Source organism: Dendrobium catenatum, unplaced genomic scaffold, assembly GCF_001605985.2.
Source record: "Dendrobium catenatum unplaced genomic scaffold, ASM160598v2 fragScaff_scaffold_615, whole genome shotgun sequence".
NCBI lineage: Eukaryota > Viridiplantae > Streptophyta > Magnoliopsida > Asparagales > Orchidaceae > Dendrobium > Dendrobium catenatum.
Window position 1 is genome coordinate 182,195 of NW_021319077.1, and position 15,412 is coordinate 197,606.

Sequence of the window (15,412 nt, forward strand, 5' to 3'; positions counted from 1 at the left end):
AGATCTACTCAAACGAAAAGTTTTAGACTGTAAGGTTGACCTCCATAATTCAAGTTTACCTTCAACTCCCTATTTAGTCTTATCAACAAGAAGAATATCATCAGTAAAAAAACATACACCATGTAACATCCTCTTGATTTTGAGAAACATTAGTATCACAACATAACATATGCTCCATAACTCTCTCCCATAGTTTTAAAGTATGACTCATCAACTTAATTACTCTATAATTCGCACATTCTTGTGCATCGCTTTTATTCTTAAAAATAGGAATCAACACAATCATTCTCCACACATCTGGCATCTTTTCAGTCTTCAAAATAATTTAAAAAAGTTTAGTAAGCCAAGAATTTCTTTCATCTCCTAAGCATTTTCATACCTCTATTGGGATATCTTCAGGTCGATTAGTTTTTCCACTCTTCATTTTATTTAAAGCCTCTCTAACTTTAGTTTTAGTAATAAGCTGATAAAAACAAAAATATCAATTTTCATTTAGAGTGCTAATGTCACTAAAGTCAATCATATTTTCATAATTTTCATTGAAAAACTTAGTAAAATATCTCATTCACCTTTGTTGAATATCCTCTTCTAAAAAAATTATTTTTTAATCTTCATCCTTAATGCACTTCAGTTGAACTAAATCCTTACTATTATCTCTTTGTTTGGCTAGCTTATACATATATCTTTCGCCTTCTTTAATATTTAATATATTATATAAATCATTAAAAACTAAAGCCTTTGCAGATTGCTTTTTTAGACTCCTTGAGATAACTTTATATATTTCCCAATTTTCATAGTTTTAACGTCTAAACCAATTTTTATAGCAGAGCTTCTTAATTTTTTGATCATTTCTTGCACATTTTGATTCCACCGTCAATTATTTTTACTATTAAGTAGAAGTTTGAGGAAAGCATTTTTTTGGTTTTGAGGGTGACCTCATGTACTATAAGAGGTTTAGAATGTAATTCGATAAGTAAATGATTTTTAAGGGTGTAGGTTTCACTGATATGAATGCGTTCTTTATGATAAGGAATGTTCTCCCTAATTTAATAATCCTTCATGGACAATTCACCCTTAGCCAGTTGCGAAGTAATACGAGGTATGTTAGTTGAAGTCATTGTTTCCTATTTTAACTTATTTTGAAAGGAGAAAGAAAAGTGAGTAATTAATGAAAAAAAGGAGGTGTAATTGACTTCCTGTCATCTGGTTGATGTGACAAAGCATCTGCGATCTTATTTATTTTACCCAGTTTGTATTCAATACGAAAATTAAAATCTAAAAGTTGATAAAGGTAATATTGTTTATTTGGAGTTTGAAAGATTTCTGTTTGGAGTTTGCAAAGGCTTATATGATCACTATGTATGATGAATTCAATGTCTAAGAGATAGTGACACCATGTACCTATTGCTTCTGTAATAGCATATAATTCTTTTATATAAGTGAAGGATTGAGATAAGCGAGAGCCCAATTTCCTGCTAAAAAAAGAGATTGGATGATTATTTTGTGACATGTAACAAAACAACACTGATGCTAACATTTGAAGCATAAGTCTAAATAAGGGTTTTGTGAAATTTGTTTAAGTTAAGATAGAGGTGATTTCATAGCATGTTTTAGATTATTAAAAGTAGTGGAGGCATGAATATCCCATTTAAAAGCATCTTTCTTAAGAATGTTTGTTAATGGAGTTGTAATGGAAGCAAAATTAGATATAAATTGTCGATAATATCCTCTTAACCCCAAAAAAAGATCAAAGAGGATGTGAGGAAGGAACCGACCAACTAGTCATTACTTTACTTTTATTTGGACCAGGCTGAACACTACCAAATGAGACAAGCTGACTCAGGTATTCAATTGAGGATTGACAGAAGTGGTATTTATTTAATTTAAGAAATAATTGATTTGTGGCTAAGCATTGGAAAAAAATTCAAAGATGATCTTAATGAAGATCTATAGTGGGACTATATTTCAGGATTTTATAGAAAAAAATAGGAACAAAAAACTTGATTCATTTAAAATTGAAAAATAGATGGGAGCATTCGTTAGATCAAGTGGTAATTGCTTTACTTTTATTTGGACCAGCCTGAACACTACCAAATGAGCCAATATAACCCTGGTATTCAATTGAGGATTGATGGAAGTGGCATTTATTTAATTTAAGAAATAATTGATTTGTGACTAAGAATTGAAAAAAAAATCCAAAGATGATCATAATGAAGCTCTATAGTGGGGCTATATTTCAGGATATCATAGAAAAAATAATAACGAACTTGCGAAGATAGGAATGAAAAACTTGATTCATTAAAGCTTGAAAAGTAGATGAGGGCCTTTGTTAGGCCAAAAGGCATGACTAAGAATTTGAAATGGGCATCATGAGTATAGAAAGCTATTTTATAAATGTCTTTTTGGTGCATTCGAACTTGATGTAGCCCAAATGGAGATCAAGTTTATAAAAAAGAGAGGCGCCATGCAATCATTCAAAAGTTCGTCAATTGTTTGAATAAGGAATTTATCTTTAATAATAAAAGCATTAAGGGCTCTATAATCTACATGAAAACTCTAAGTGCCATCGTGTTTTTTAACAAGAAGCATAGGGTTGAAAAAAGGGCTATCATTGTGTTGAATAATCTCAGATTGCAACATTTATGTGACCAATTGTTCCATTGAATCTTTTTGAAAATGAGGGTTGTGATAAGGGCAGATATTAATTGATTTGGATGATGATGGAAGATTAATGCGATGAACGATTGGGCATGGAGAGCGTAAACCTTACGGTGGCTGAAAGAAGTGCTTAAATTGCAATATTAAATTGGAAATAGAGTTAGGTGATATGGTGGGTCATGGAGGCAAGCTTGTTGTCTAAAGTATTTTCAGGTGATGAATTATCATTATTTAAAAGCTCATATTGAATAGTAAAAATTTTTATCGAGGATGAATAAGAGATCAAGGTGCGAAACAGATGAAAAGAGATAGGACCAGCTACCAATTGAGGTTTACCGGATAATGTAATTTAGCAATTTTGATAAAAAAAATTGTATTGTAAGGTCGCAATAGTTGTGGAGAATGAAACCTAATGATTGAAGTCATTGCATTCCTAGAACAATATCAGCTCCATGGATGGAAAGAACAAACAAGCCTAAAAGAACTTTATATCCTTGCATGGAAATGGTAACTTGAGAGCACTTGGAGTTGCATAATAATAAGTTTCCATTATCTATCGAAACCTTGAATTATTTGATAGATTGTGTTTGAAGAATGCATTGATGATCGAGATTGTCTTGAATAAAGCTATGACTGTTACCACCATCAATTAAGATATGAGCATTATGATGGTTAATAGGTCCAGTTAAGAAAATGGGATGAGGATTAATTGGCCGGCTAAAGTATTTAAGCTTATTTCCGAAGACAAATCATCTGTATGAATATTTGGATTAGGAGAGATTGGATCCTCTGATTATTCTTGGTCGTTCGTGCAAAGTAAAACAACAAAAACAAGCCTTATCCCACTACGGGGTTCTGTGCCAAGTAAAAGATAAAAAATTTTAGCATTGTAGTTTTGGGGCTCAAATTTGGCATCAGATTTAAAACAAAGTAATTTTTTGTGATGAAACTAAATTTCAACTGGGGAAAGTTTACGAATATGAAGTGAGGGTGTTTTAGTAGAAGTGGGTGTTGGTGGAAGAGGGGTGGTGGACAGTTGGCCAATGGTGGGAGGTTGGTCAAATGTAGAGTAAAGATATTTTGCCTGCAGAAAAAGGAGGGATGGATTTGCACCAATGTGAGAATGGAAGGAAAAAGAAATCTTGAATTTTTTATTTGTGACGGCGAGGTAGTCCATGGCATCCAGGAGAGTAGGATTTGGTGAGCAAAAGTTCTCTATATAACTCTTGTTTAAGATAAAAAAAACAAAATAACTAATTAGAGTGGATTTCAATAAATTTGAACTTTAAAAGCAATATTTTCAAAAGATGTTTGGTATTCAAAAATGAAAGAAATTTGGGTTACTTTAGATAGATTGCCATCCAAATCTTCATAAGAAGAGATGCCAAAACATTGTTGTAATGATAACATGAATTTGGGCCAAGAAGGATTTTGGCCTTTCATTTGAAGTCATTTGAAGTATTATGAAAATTTAAATACTCATGGATTTTAAAGATCCATATTTCCACAATGGATCCATTAAAATGAGGGAGTTTGATTTTCATGTTTTTAAGGAAATGAAAGCATGAAATGGACGGAGGCTGTTATTGAGAGGTGGGATTGACGGCTGATCCTAGGATTGAGCGGACTGAGCAGACGGTGGCGTTCTTTGATGTAGGGGAAGCGGCTGGTCAATGCATAGACTGTCGAGGCACTTGTCCACACTCCACAGTCTATGAAGATTGAGAATTGTTGTAAGGTTGTGCCGATTGAAGTGAACTGAACATCAACTTGTTGAAGGGATTTTTTAATTTAAAAAATTTTGAGATTCTTGATGTGTTTGCATAGATCTCAAGGCTTCTGACGAAGGTGCGACTTTCAATGATGAATAGGAAGAAGGAGAAGGCCTCAATTAAATTTGTAGATGCTGTAAAGCAGACATTTAGCTAGCATATTATTGCTTAAGTATTCTTTCATTTTATCATAAAGAAATTATCATTTAAAGGCTATTCTTGAGCTGCATTTTTGGGAGTGCTTTTTCATTAGAATTTACTTTTGAATTTGATGGAAAAGCAGGCTGGAAAATTTACTTTCTTGTTTACTAAAACAACGACAATAATAATAAAACATACCTAGATGCCATGCAGGCCATGATGCCGTCATGCGCTTGAGTATGTTGCCTCCATAATTGAACGCCTCCACAATCTTCTTCTGCCATTTTATGACTCTCACCTTCTCCTATAGAAACCCCCAACACACACACACACGTTCGTTTGTGCTTTGACACTCTTTTTCCTTCTGGCCTTTTCTATTGTGTGACACTTGCTGACAACCCATCCCTCTTTCATTCCAATGCTAGCTCTCTCTCTTCATGCGCAAACAAATGTAAAATTTTATTTTTTTTCTACCCCAAAATACCCTCGCTTGAAAATATAGGTGAATCATTAAAGGGCCAATGATCTTTGGTCAGGTTAAATTCACTATCATTGGTTGTGATATTTGGTCTGGTACTAAGTCACTTCTTTAATTATTGGTTTTGGATACAGGGAGTGATTGCTTGTTTGCTAATGAATATGAATAATCAAAACAATGCAAGTTAATAATGGAGGAGCTACTCATATTAATTCTAACTAAATTGAAGACCCTATATCATCGATACTTGGTCTAATTGAATTTTGAAGATGACTACTTTACTATTGATCTTTGGTTTAACAAAGGGTCCCTCCTTTCTCCATTGTTTTTTTAGTCCGGATAAATGGAGTGATTGCTTTTTCGCCAATGCATATGAATATGAATGATTAAAGTTAGGTGGTGATTTTTGAATCGTTGTTAAATGATTGTCATCATGTTTGTTAAATGAACAAACCACATCAATGCATCCAACACTTACGACTGCTCACTAGAGGGATTCAATATCACATCATTCTTGCAACCACTGACAATAACAATAAGAAAAATAAAATACCAAAAAAAAATATTACCAAATTCTTACAAAAATTGAAAATAATACTAAATTATTGCAAAAATTTAAAATAATGTAGGTGAATTGTTAAAGATCTATTGATCTTTGGTTTAGCTAAATTGAAGACCCCTCGTCTTTGATGTTTGGTCCGATTAAGTTTTGAAGACTGCACTTCTTCCATTGATCTTTGGCTTGGCATGAGGTCTCTCCTCTCCATTGATCTTTGGACCAGACACATGCAGTGATTTCTTTCTTGCCAGTTATTGTGTCAGATTGAAACTCATCAATGGCTTATGATCTTTGAGGGAAGAAGTGACAACGAGCTTAGTGTGCCATCTCAATTATCAACATCATCAAAGTCCTTCTAATGGGATAAAAATAAAGATGGGTCTACTAGCATGTTTTTGACCCACAAAAACAGGTAGGGAAGAATACCCATCATGATTTAAGAAAGCACACAAAAGCAAACACATAAGTTTGAAATGAATGAAAGAAAATGAAATTTAACCTTTGTAGTATATGTCGATATATGTCGATAAATATGCTTAATGTAATATGCATTTTTTTTATACCACAAAAACAACTAGAGAAGAACACTTATCATGATTTAAGAAAGCACACAAAAGCAATCACATGAGATATAAGCTAACTATTCTTAATTAACATAATTAATTAGGATAGCATATAAATAACAAATTTATGATATAATTATGAAATATAAGCTCAAATAAATTTTATAATAATATTAGCAAGCAATTCTAAGATGAAATATATTATTAGCATTTGATTATAAGAATTCATGCAAATAAGAAATACTATTAAATTAAATACTTAGAAAAGAAATTCAAATAAATTACTAAAAATCTTTTAAAAAAACCTAGAATTATTTGACAATATATATATATATATATATAATAAATTTTAGCTTATGTTTATTATATTTGAGGCATTTAAATGTAAATAATAACTTATCCATGCATTAAAATACTTAAAACACTGTAATTTATTTCTTATACTCTTTTGCTTTGCCTCCTTAAAATGTCTAGATTCACCATCTATAGCTCAATTTCAAACTTCAGATCCTCCATGCAAACCTACTCGAATAGATTATCTTCTCTATGATTTAATCAATGCCTGTATAACTTGTAGAAGCACTTCGCAAATAATTAGATGACACCACATAAAGGTGGGTCACACATAGGTTGCATAGGCTCGTGGGGTCAATAAGTTTGTAAGCTAACATAATCTACCTCAAGGAAAAATAAGTCCTAAGTACTCTTATTTACGGAACAAGGAGCTCAGAAGCAAAAGATAAGTTTTTCCTAAATTATCATTTCTTTGCTCGCTTTTATAGCGATTAGCTTATGGCCACCAATTATTTATCATAACTTGGGTATGTTTTATCATCTGTTTGCCTACTTTATTTGCATATGTTTTTTTTTTTTTTTATTCTCCAAGTTATCCTAAAATTTCAACATGAGTTGTATGCCTACTACTTGGTGCATTGCATTACCAAACTTTTATATGTTCTCTATTCTTTAATATTTTGATTTGTAGATATAAGTGAGCTGAACCTGCCAAAAACGACAACCATATCATTTCCTAATGGGAAGGATGATTTAATGAATTTTGAGATCAGCATTCGGCCTGATGAAGGATATTACCAGTAAGTCGTAATGCTTATTAGAAAACATTGGTTACTTGCGCAGCGCGCATTTATTCATATTTATATTTATACCATATTTGTATGAATGTTTTTTTGTTTGTATAATATCTGATAAATGATCATAAACCTGTTTCTTATGAGATGACCTCTTGTTTGCATCCCTTTTTAATGATGCCTTTCCCTCATCATTTAATCAACTTGAACTTAAAAACTCAAAACTTTTATGCTTTTCCTAGGGGAGGTACATTTATGTTCACGTTTCTAGTTCCTTCATCCTACCCTCATGAACCACCAAAGGTCAAGTGCAAGACAAAGGTACATGTATTGTTTGTAGTCTAAATGATCTCCCACATTCATTTTTTCTTAGAGAAGATCATATTTCATTTGTTCATTTATAATGCAGGTATACCACCCTAACATTGACTTGGAAGGAAATGTTTGCTTGAACATTTTGCGGGAGGACTGGAAGCCCGTCCTTAATATAAATACTATTATTTATGGATTGAATCATCTTTTTACGGTATTTATACATAACCTTGGACGATTAATTTTCTTTGTTCATTTCTTTCTTTATTGGCTCAACGAAGTTAGATTTAGTTAATTGTGATTGAGTTTTTATTAGTCCTTCGTTGTGCTATTATTGCCTTCTATTGTGTGGAAAAATATTTCTTAGGTTTGGTGTTTTGTCAATCTCATATGTTTTAAGGCTTGTCCTAATTGGTGATTGGAAGGATAGGATCTCTTATTATTTAGCTATGCCTTACAAAATGTATTCAAAGATGAAGAATTTGTTTGGGGTTGTCATCTACTTCTTTCAATCTGAAATAGCTCATGCACGTTGTGCCTAACATGTTTAAATTTGAAGTCATGACACAAATACATATACATCTAATTTTTTTTGGCTGTGATGTCACCATTTGGGTAGCATCTCATTTGTGTCCTCGTATGATTAAGCCTTTTTTTGTTGATCTTTACTTACAGGGATCCTTTTAGTTTGTGCGAGCAAATGCATTTTGGAGCATAAACCCTAGATTGATGAAGTTGCCATGACTTCTTCCAAAGAATTTTTGATGGTGTATTAATTGAATAGCCAATTGAGATTTGAGAGTTTTGACTGTCATTTGTACTCCTATTGTTCTGTAAATTTTATATCTTCTGTTTTTTTTGTGTTCTATTTTATTGAAATATTTGCAGTCCTCTCAAGTATTAAGTGATATAGAGTAGTGCAGTACAAAATCGAATAATCTGCTGTAGGAGGAGATTCAGGGAGATAGAGAGACGAAGGGGTATGTAGTTAGATGAAGGAATGCCTCCTAGGAAGGGTGGCAAGGGGTAGAACAGTAGGGGAGGGCATAAAAAATCTCACTTGTCAATTCACTTTATTATTCATTTATTCATTGCAAGCCATAGTTCTCCTTGTTTATAGAAGTAGGGCTACAAGATATGATCAAATTTAGAACTGTAAATTTATTCAAACTACCTAAAATTATGCAAAAGGTAATTGAATATAAAATTAAGTAAATAAATCCAAAATCCTAATTTAAATGAAAATAAATTCTAAAGTACTAAAATACTTAAATCTAATTTATTATCCTGGATCAGTAAGTCAAGAATTTGTGAAATCAAGTGTGCTTCTGTGCTGTTCATGCATGAAGGGGCACTCACTTGCAGATTTTCGTGTTTCCTATTTCTGTCATCAATTAAGCTTTTTTATTTGTTTTGTTATGATTATGAACATATTTTTTTAGGAAAAGCATACTCCATTTAGCTTATCCTCTTTTTTTTTTCTTGTTAATATTTCAATATTAAATTGAAGTTAAATAGGCTTTAAAGAATATGAAGTGTGGAAAAGGTAGTGGACCTAATGATATTCCAATTGAGGTGTGGAAATGCTTAGGAGATGAAGGAATTTCTTGGCTTGCTAAACTTTTTAATATTATTTTGAAGACAAAAGATGTTAGATGAGTGGAGAATTAGTGTGTTGATTCCTATTTTTAAGAATAAATGTGATGCACAAGATTGTGTGAATTATAGAGTAATTAAGTTAATGTGTCATACTTTAAAAATTTGGGATAGAGTTATGAAGCATAGATTGTGACGTTATACTAATGTTTCTCAAAATGAATTTAGATTCATGCCAAGTAGGTCTACCATGGAAGCTATACATTTATTGAGAGGTTTAATGGAGAAGTATAGAGAGAGTAAGGAGGATCTACATCTACATATGATTTTTATTGATTTAGAGAAAACATATGATAAAGTTCCAATAGAAGTGCTATTGAAAGTTCTACATAAGAAAGGGGTTAACAATGCTTATATTCAAGTCATTAAGGATATGTATGTAGAAGATGTTACTTGTGTTCAAACACAAGGTGGTTTGACCAAGTATTTTCCTATTTCAGTTGGATTACATCAAGAATCAGCCTTAAGCCAATATCTGTTTGCTTTAGTCATGGATGTTCTCACTAGACATTTGCAAGAGGTTGTACTCTGGTGTATGTTTTTTGTTGATGATATTCTTCATGTTGATAAGACTAAAGAGGGAGTTGAACGTAAACTTGAATTATGGAGGTCAACCTTAGAGTCTAAAGGCTTTCGTTTGAGTATATCTAAAACTGAATATATGGACTGTAATTTTTGTAATAATAGATCTAGTGGGGGGATTGTGACTTTAGGTGATCAAGTCATTAATAAGAGCACATGTTTTAGATATCATGGGTCTATTGTTCAGAGTGATGGTGAAATAGATAGTGATATTATTAGTATAATTCAAATTGGATGGCTGAAGTGGAGGAATGCATCGTCTTGTTATGTGATAGAAAAGTCACTCTCAAACTTGAGGGAAAATTCTATAAGTTGGTAGTGAAACTTGCAAATGCTTTATGGTGCAGAATATTGGCCATTAAAAGAGAAGCATAATATTAAGTTAAGTGTTGCAAAGGTGAGAATGCTGAGGTGGATGAGTGGCTTCACTCTTAAAGATAGGGTATGAAATGAGCATGTATGAGAAAAGGTTGGAGTTGCGTCAGTGGAAGATAAGATTAGAGAGTTTGATGGGGACATCAGAGCTTTGAAAGTCTATTAGAGGCGTGGACTCCGATCGACGGCCACGATCGCGCCGATATATTTTTAAGTCGTCATATATATTTGTTTTTATTTATTTGTATTTATTTTAGTCGTTTTTCCTTTTTACCCCTTAAGGGTGGTCTTGTCTAAGCCCAAAGGGCGATGTTCTCTTTTATTTTCGTCCATTTTATTTTCGTCCATTGTATGGGGCTTTATATAGCCATTATGTTCTCTCTTTTGAGGTAATGAATGAATGATAAAATTTTCCTGTGTTTGAGTTCTTGTTAGAGCTTGATAGAGATTGGAGAGAGATCCCTTGGAGAGGGAAGTGGATCACCCACCAATCTTGGAAGAGTTCGGATTCGGGGTAAGTTTTGTAGTTCTTGTTCCTTTTTCCTCCCTTCTCTTCTATCCCACGGTCTTCCCCATTCAAAGCCGCCGGCCATCTCCACCAAACCTCCACTGCCGGCCAACCAAAAGCCCCCATCCCCTTTGATCTTGGGCTAGCACCCCTAGCTCCCCACTCCACCCGACCCCCCCACCGACTTTTACCCAAAACCGGCGGCAAACCCATCTAAGCCGCCAGCCCCCCTTGGGGATTTCCCCTCTTGGCTTGTGTTCAAACTTTTCCAATTGGGTATTTCTAAGATAAGAAACTTATTTAATTCATATTCAAATTTAATTTGAATTTAAATTATTTCCTAAATTGTGAAACCTATTTTTGGAAAGTTTCCTAAATTAAATCCTATTTGAATTTAAAATTCAATTGGATTTAAATACACCTTTCCAAATATCTAAATCCAATTCAAGCAACTTTTAATGCTTTCCATAAACCCATCTCCCTCCCATGGAAGGCCCCCACATATATATATATATATATATCATAGTTAAATTTTTTGGAGGCAGATGCTGCTGAGAGATTTCGTCCGCTTGCTATGACTTTATATATTAGTTAGAGGTTTTCCTATAGGTGCATGATGCAAGATATCTTAAGTTCTAGGGTTCACCCATTATAATTAGGATTAGATACTCACAAAAATACAAAAGAGTAAACTTTGCGGTAGCCTAACCTTTTTAAGGCAAATAATTCATTGAGACAAAATTCAAACACTATCTATTCCAGATAACAATATAAAACTTGAAAATTTTAACATTCTACTAGAAATATGAGAACTGATATAAAATTTCCCCAAAAAATAAATAAGACTTACATCACAAAAATGAAAACCAATGTATAATGAACTTGACCAAATCTTAATCATGTATGCAAACCAATCACATAATGATTTAGGCTTCATTTGAGATAGCTTTTTTTTGCTTTCTACAACAACTTTCTAGTATAAAATTTCTTAAAAACAGTAATCAAAAGCTGTTTCAAATGAAGCCTTAGTTGAAAGAAAAGTGATAGAAGTCCCCAATTTAAAGATCCAGGCCTTAAACTGGTATAAGGAAAAACATCTCTCTAAACTAAACGTCATGACTTGTGACATGTTTAAAAAATACATCCTTTATCAAATGAGCACATAAGCTCATATAAAATTACACACAAAAAAAAAAAAAGATTTACTTCACAAAAATGAAAACCAATATATAATGAACTTGACCAAATTCAATCATCTATGCAAACCAATCACAAAATGGGTTAGTTGAATGAACAATGATAGAAGTCACCAATTTAAAGATCCAGACCTTACGCTGGTATAAGGAAAAACATCTCTCTAAACTAAACATCAAGACTTGCAAGATGTTTAAAAAATACATCTAGTATCAATCGCTTACACAAGTCTGAGAGGAAGTAAAAAAATATATTTAAAAATTCATTAAAAAATATAATGCCTCAAAGGTCCTATTTATAACTCAAAAGACCAAATATTAGTAACTTAATTTGAAAACTTTAAGATCTAACCTAAAACTGCAAATTTTAGCACACTCGGCATAAAAAACCAAAGGAGACCATTGCCTTCCTTCTAGATATAGCTTTCTATCCTCTGCTTTGGAATCCCAGCTACAGGAAAGAATCCTATGTAGTCATTTAAGGAAAACTTCAAAGGCAGCAAGCACGTGAAACAACTGTTGCAAGGAATTGAAGACCGTGGTATTTAAGGAAAACCACAAAAGACAGCAAGCATGTGAAACACCTGTGACAAGGCACTAAAGGCAATGCCATATTAGGAAACCCTCAAAAGGCAGCAACAATGAAATTCTTGCGGTCCGAGCGACTCTCATAATTTCAATCAATATTGAAAGTCAACTAGTCAACTAAAGCAGGATGATAGGGAGTGCTGCAGCCTGTAGGAAAGAGGAAATTTGGATTCTGAATTTTAATGTGAATGTTGGTTGGATTGAAATCACTTTTAAAGTAAACCAAATTTAACAATATAATCAAATATTAGAGAATGCATCTTGTTCTTGTAAGCGTCGATATTATGGGCATGTTACATTTAAAAAAAAAGGATAGCAAAACTTGATGCCAAAATCAATTTACATATCATTTACTTTCGGCTCTATCAAATTGAACATTTGATATTCATCAAGTAGCTTTGGGCATAATAGTTATGCTTCATGTAAGTTAATCCATGGATCATTATAAATAGATATGTCATGCTAATGTATATAATCTCTCACAAATTTACAACCATTAGTGAACAATCTCACCACTCGTAACAACTTTAGTAGATCTATTTGGTAACTTATTTGTGTGAATTAGCGAAGAGGAAACTTATTGTGTGAATTAGTGAAGAGGAGATGAATAGAGAGAAGAATCTAAGACATTGATAATAGATTTATAAATAAAATAAAATCAAATAAATTGAAGATTGGGATAATACCCATTTTTTTCTTGGAATTTTCAATATAGATTTATTTGGTAACTTATTCGTGTGAATTAGCGAAGAGGAAACTTATTGTGTGAATTAGCGAAGAGGAGATGAAAAGAGACAAGAATCTAAGACATTGATAATAGATTTATAAATAAAATGAAATAAAATAAATTGAAGATTGGCATAATACCCTAATTTTTTTTGGAATTTTCAATTTATAAGCATTTGTTCCAATGCATTGTATTATTTCATATGCTTTCATATGCTATCGCATTTCTTGCAGTTAATTTCTTTGAGGTTCCCATACGAAACTTGTTAGGATACAGACAGAACATTGTATTGTCACTTCATTTAAATTTCATATATCTCATATTCACATCAACATCAAATATATAATTTTCATAAATAGCAATTAATTTATTGTAATATTTTCATGCAAATTCTGCAATTCATTAATATGAAGCAATTTATGCAAATATGAAAAATGCTAGCATTCCTCATAATGGATACTAATGTGATAGGCCGGCCCAGGAGGGGCCGGTTGGACCGGTCCTGGTCTACAGCCGGCGGAAGCCAGGAAGAAAAGAAGGGGACGGAACATTGGGTGGGGCCCACTTGGAGTTAAATCCAATATTAGGAGGAAAAATTTGAATTAGAAGGGTAATTAGGTAATTTGTAATCCTCCTTTCATGATTAATTAGGGGGAATTAGGGTCATCTTGGTTTTGAATTTCGTTTGGAGATCTAGGTTTATTCTTGGGCTCTTGGCTTTGCCGGAGATCGTGGAGAGTGCTTCCTTCCTCTCGAATTGAAGGAAGATTTGTATCTTGCAAGTGCTTTTCATCTACTATTGAAATAAAAGTGTTTGCTTTGTTTTCCTACGAATTTTTGTTGAGTTTCCTCTCAGTTTTCCACTGTTTGGGCTGTGTTCTCGCTGCGGACAGCAGTTTCTTTGTGTAGGTACTTGATTTGGGTTAGGTTTACTTGTGCAAACGAGTATTTCCTATCATAATGATGGTTTATAACTTATTCCTAGATTATGAGATAATAAAGGAAAGAAAAAGCAAACAAACCACACATATATGATACCTATATGGACTTACTATGAAGAAATCTATAACCCAGATGGCTTAAATATTAATTGTGATAATTTATATACTTTTTAACTCATTTAGATGGTTGAAAAGATATCTTTCGTATTTTCTTTAGGGTTGGCACGGGCCCCTTATGGCCCTCCCCCGCCACTGTTTGTAGAGCTTGCTTATCCGCAAAATTAACATAGTTGGTATAGATCATCAGCATAAGAAAAAAGATAAGAGCAGAAAATGACTTCCAATATTTTGAATTTGCATGATACCATAGTTTCTCCATTGAATTGCCTGCTCCAAAAATAATCTTTCAACAAAACTCAAGATATTCTACTTGCAGCAACCAAATCATGAGGATCCCCTGAACCATGACGCTGCAGCTGTTCTGCGTGACAACCCGAGGTTGTTCGAGACCAATGTGAGAAGAGCAATGGCTGGAGGATATGTAGGCCAGGTTCACTTTCCCCGTTGCATATGATGAAAGCCTCTGATGCCTTGCAGAATAAAATAGTTAGATTGCCTTAGCAAAGCTGCTCAGGCTGCAGCAGCTATAGCTTCTTCTGTGAAATAGCATCGGCATGTTCTTCAATGTAAAGCAGTCTGCACCTTGCTGTATCTCAAAGACCTTTGCTTGTATTATTATTTCAATGGAATGTTCACAGATGTGTGAGAGACAGAGACTGATTAGCAGTTTAATTTTTTTTTTTAATTATTGTTATTGTTATTGGTAAACATGGCATGGCTAGCTTATGATTCATAATGTATGCTTGTATTTATAACTTGATTGTTTTTTTTTATTATTGTTAAGTGTATGGTTATAATAATCTTTTGATGTACTCAGTTCATGAATTTTCCTATGCTGTAGCTGTGTGATTTATTGTAGCATTGGCACAAATTTGTGATTTATTCTTTGATTTTTAATTTTTATTGAAAGATTCTCACTACCAAGCTCAGTTATTAAGATGTGGTTTCCTTAGGTAATGCTCTTCTTTTCTAGCTTGTCAGCTCAAATAATGGAAAAATTATTCTATGCGGACTCCGGACGGCGGCTGGAGACCAATCAGAATGCGCCATATCATTTGTTTGCTCGGCACCGGGTGATGTGATGATTTTTTATTGGCCTTTGGACCGCCTTGTATCCGCACAGAATAATTTCTCTCAAAAAATATGGCTTT

At 33.2% G+C, this 15,412-nt stretch overlaps 1 protein-coding gene across 1 annotated transcript in view; it reads left to right on the plus strand.

Moving 5' to 3' along the window:
* The window catches only part of LOC110107924 (NEDD8-conjugating enzyme Ubc12), a 31,406-nt gene extending 16,318 nt beyond the window's left edge, over positions 1 to 15,088 (plus strand). Inside the window, exons 3-6 of the mRNA XM_020838372.2 lie at positions 7,157 to 7,265; positions 7,502 to 7,580; positions 7,669 to 7,785; positions 14,578 to 15,088. Coding sequence (XP_020694031.1) covers positions 7,157 to 7,265; positions 7,502 to 7,580; positions 7,669 to 7,785; positions 14,578 to 14,715 — 443 coding nt within the window. The 3' untranslated portion in view covers positions 14,716 to 15,088. The remainder of the gene's footprint in view (positions 1 to 7,156; positions 7,266 to 7,501; positions 7,581 to 7,668; positions 7,786 to 14,577) is intronic.
* The last annotated feature ends 324 nt before the right edge of the window (positions 15,089 to 15,412 follow it).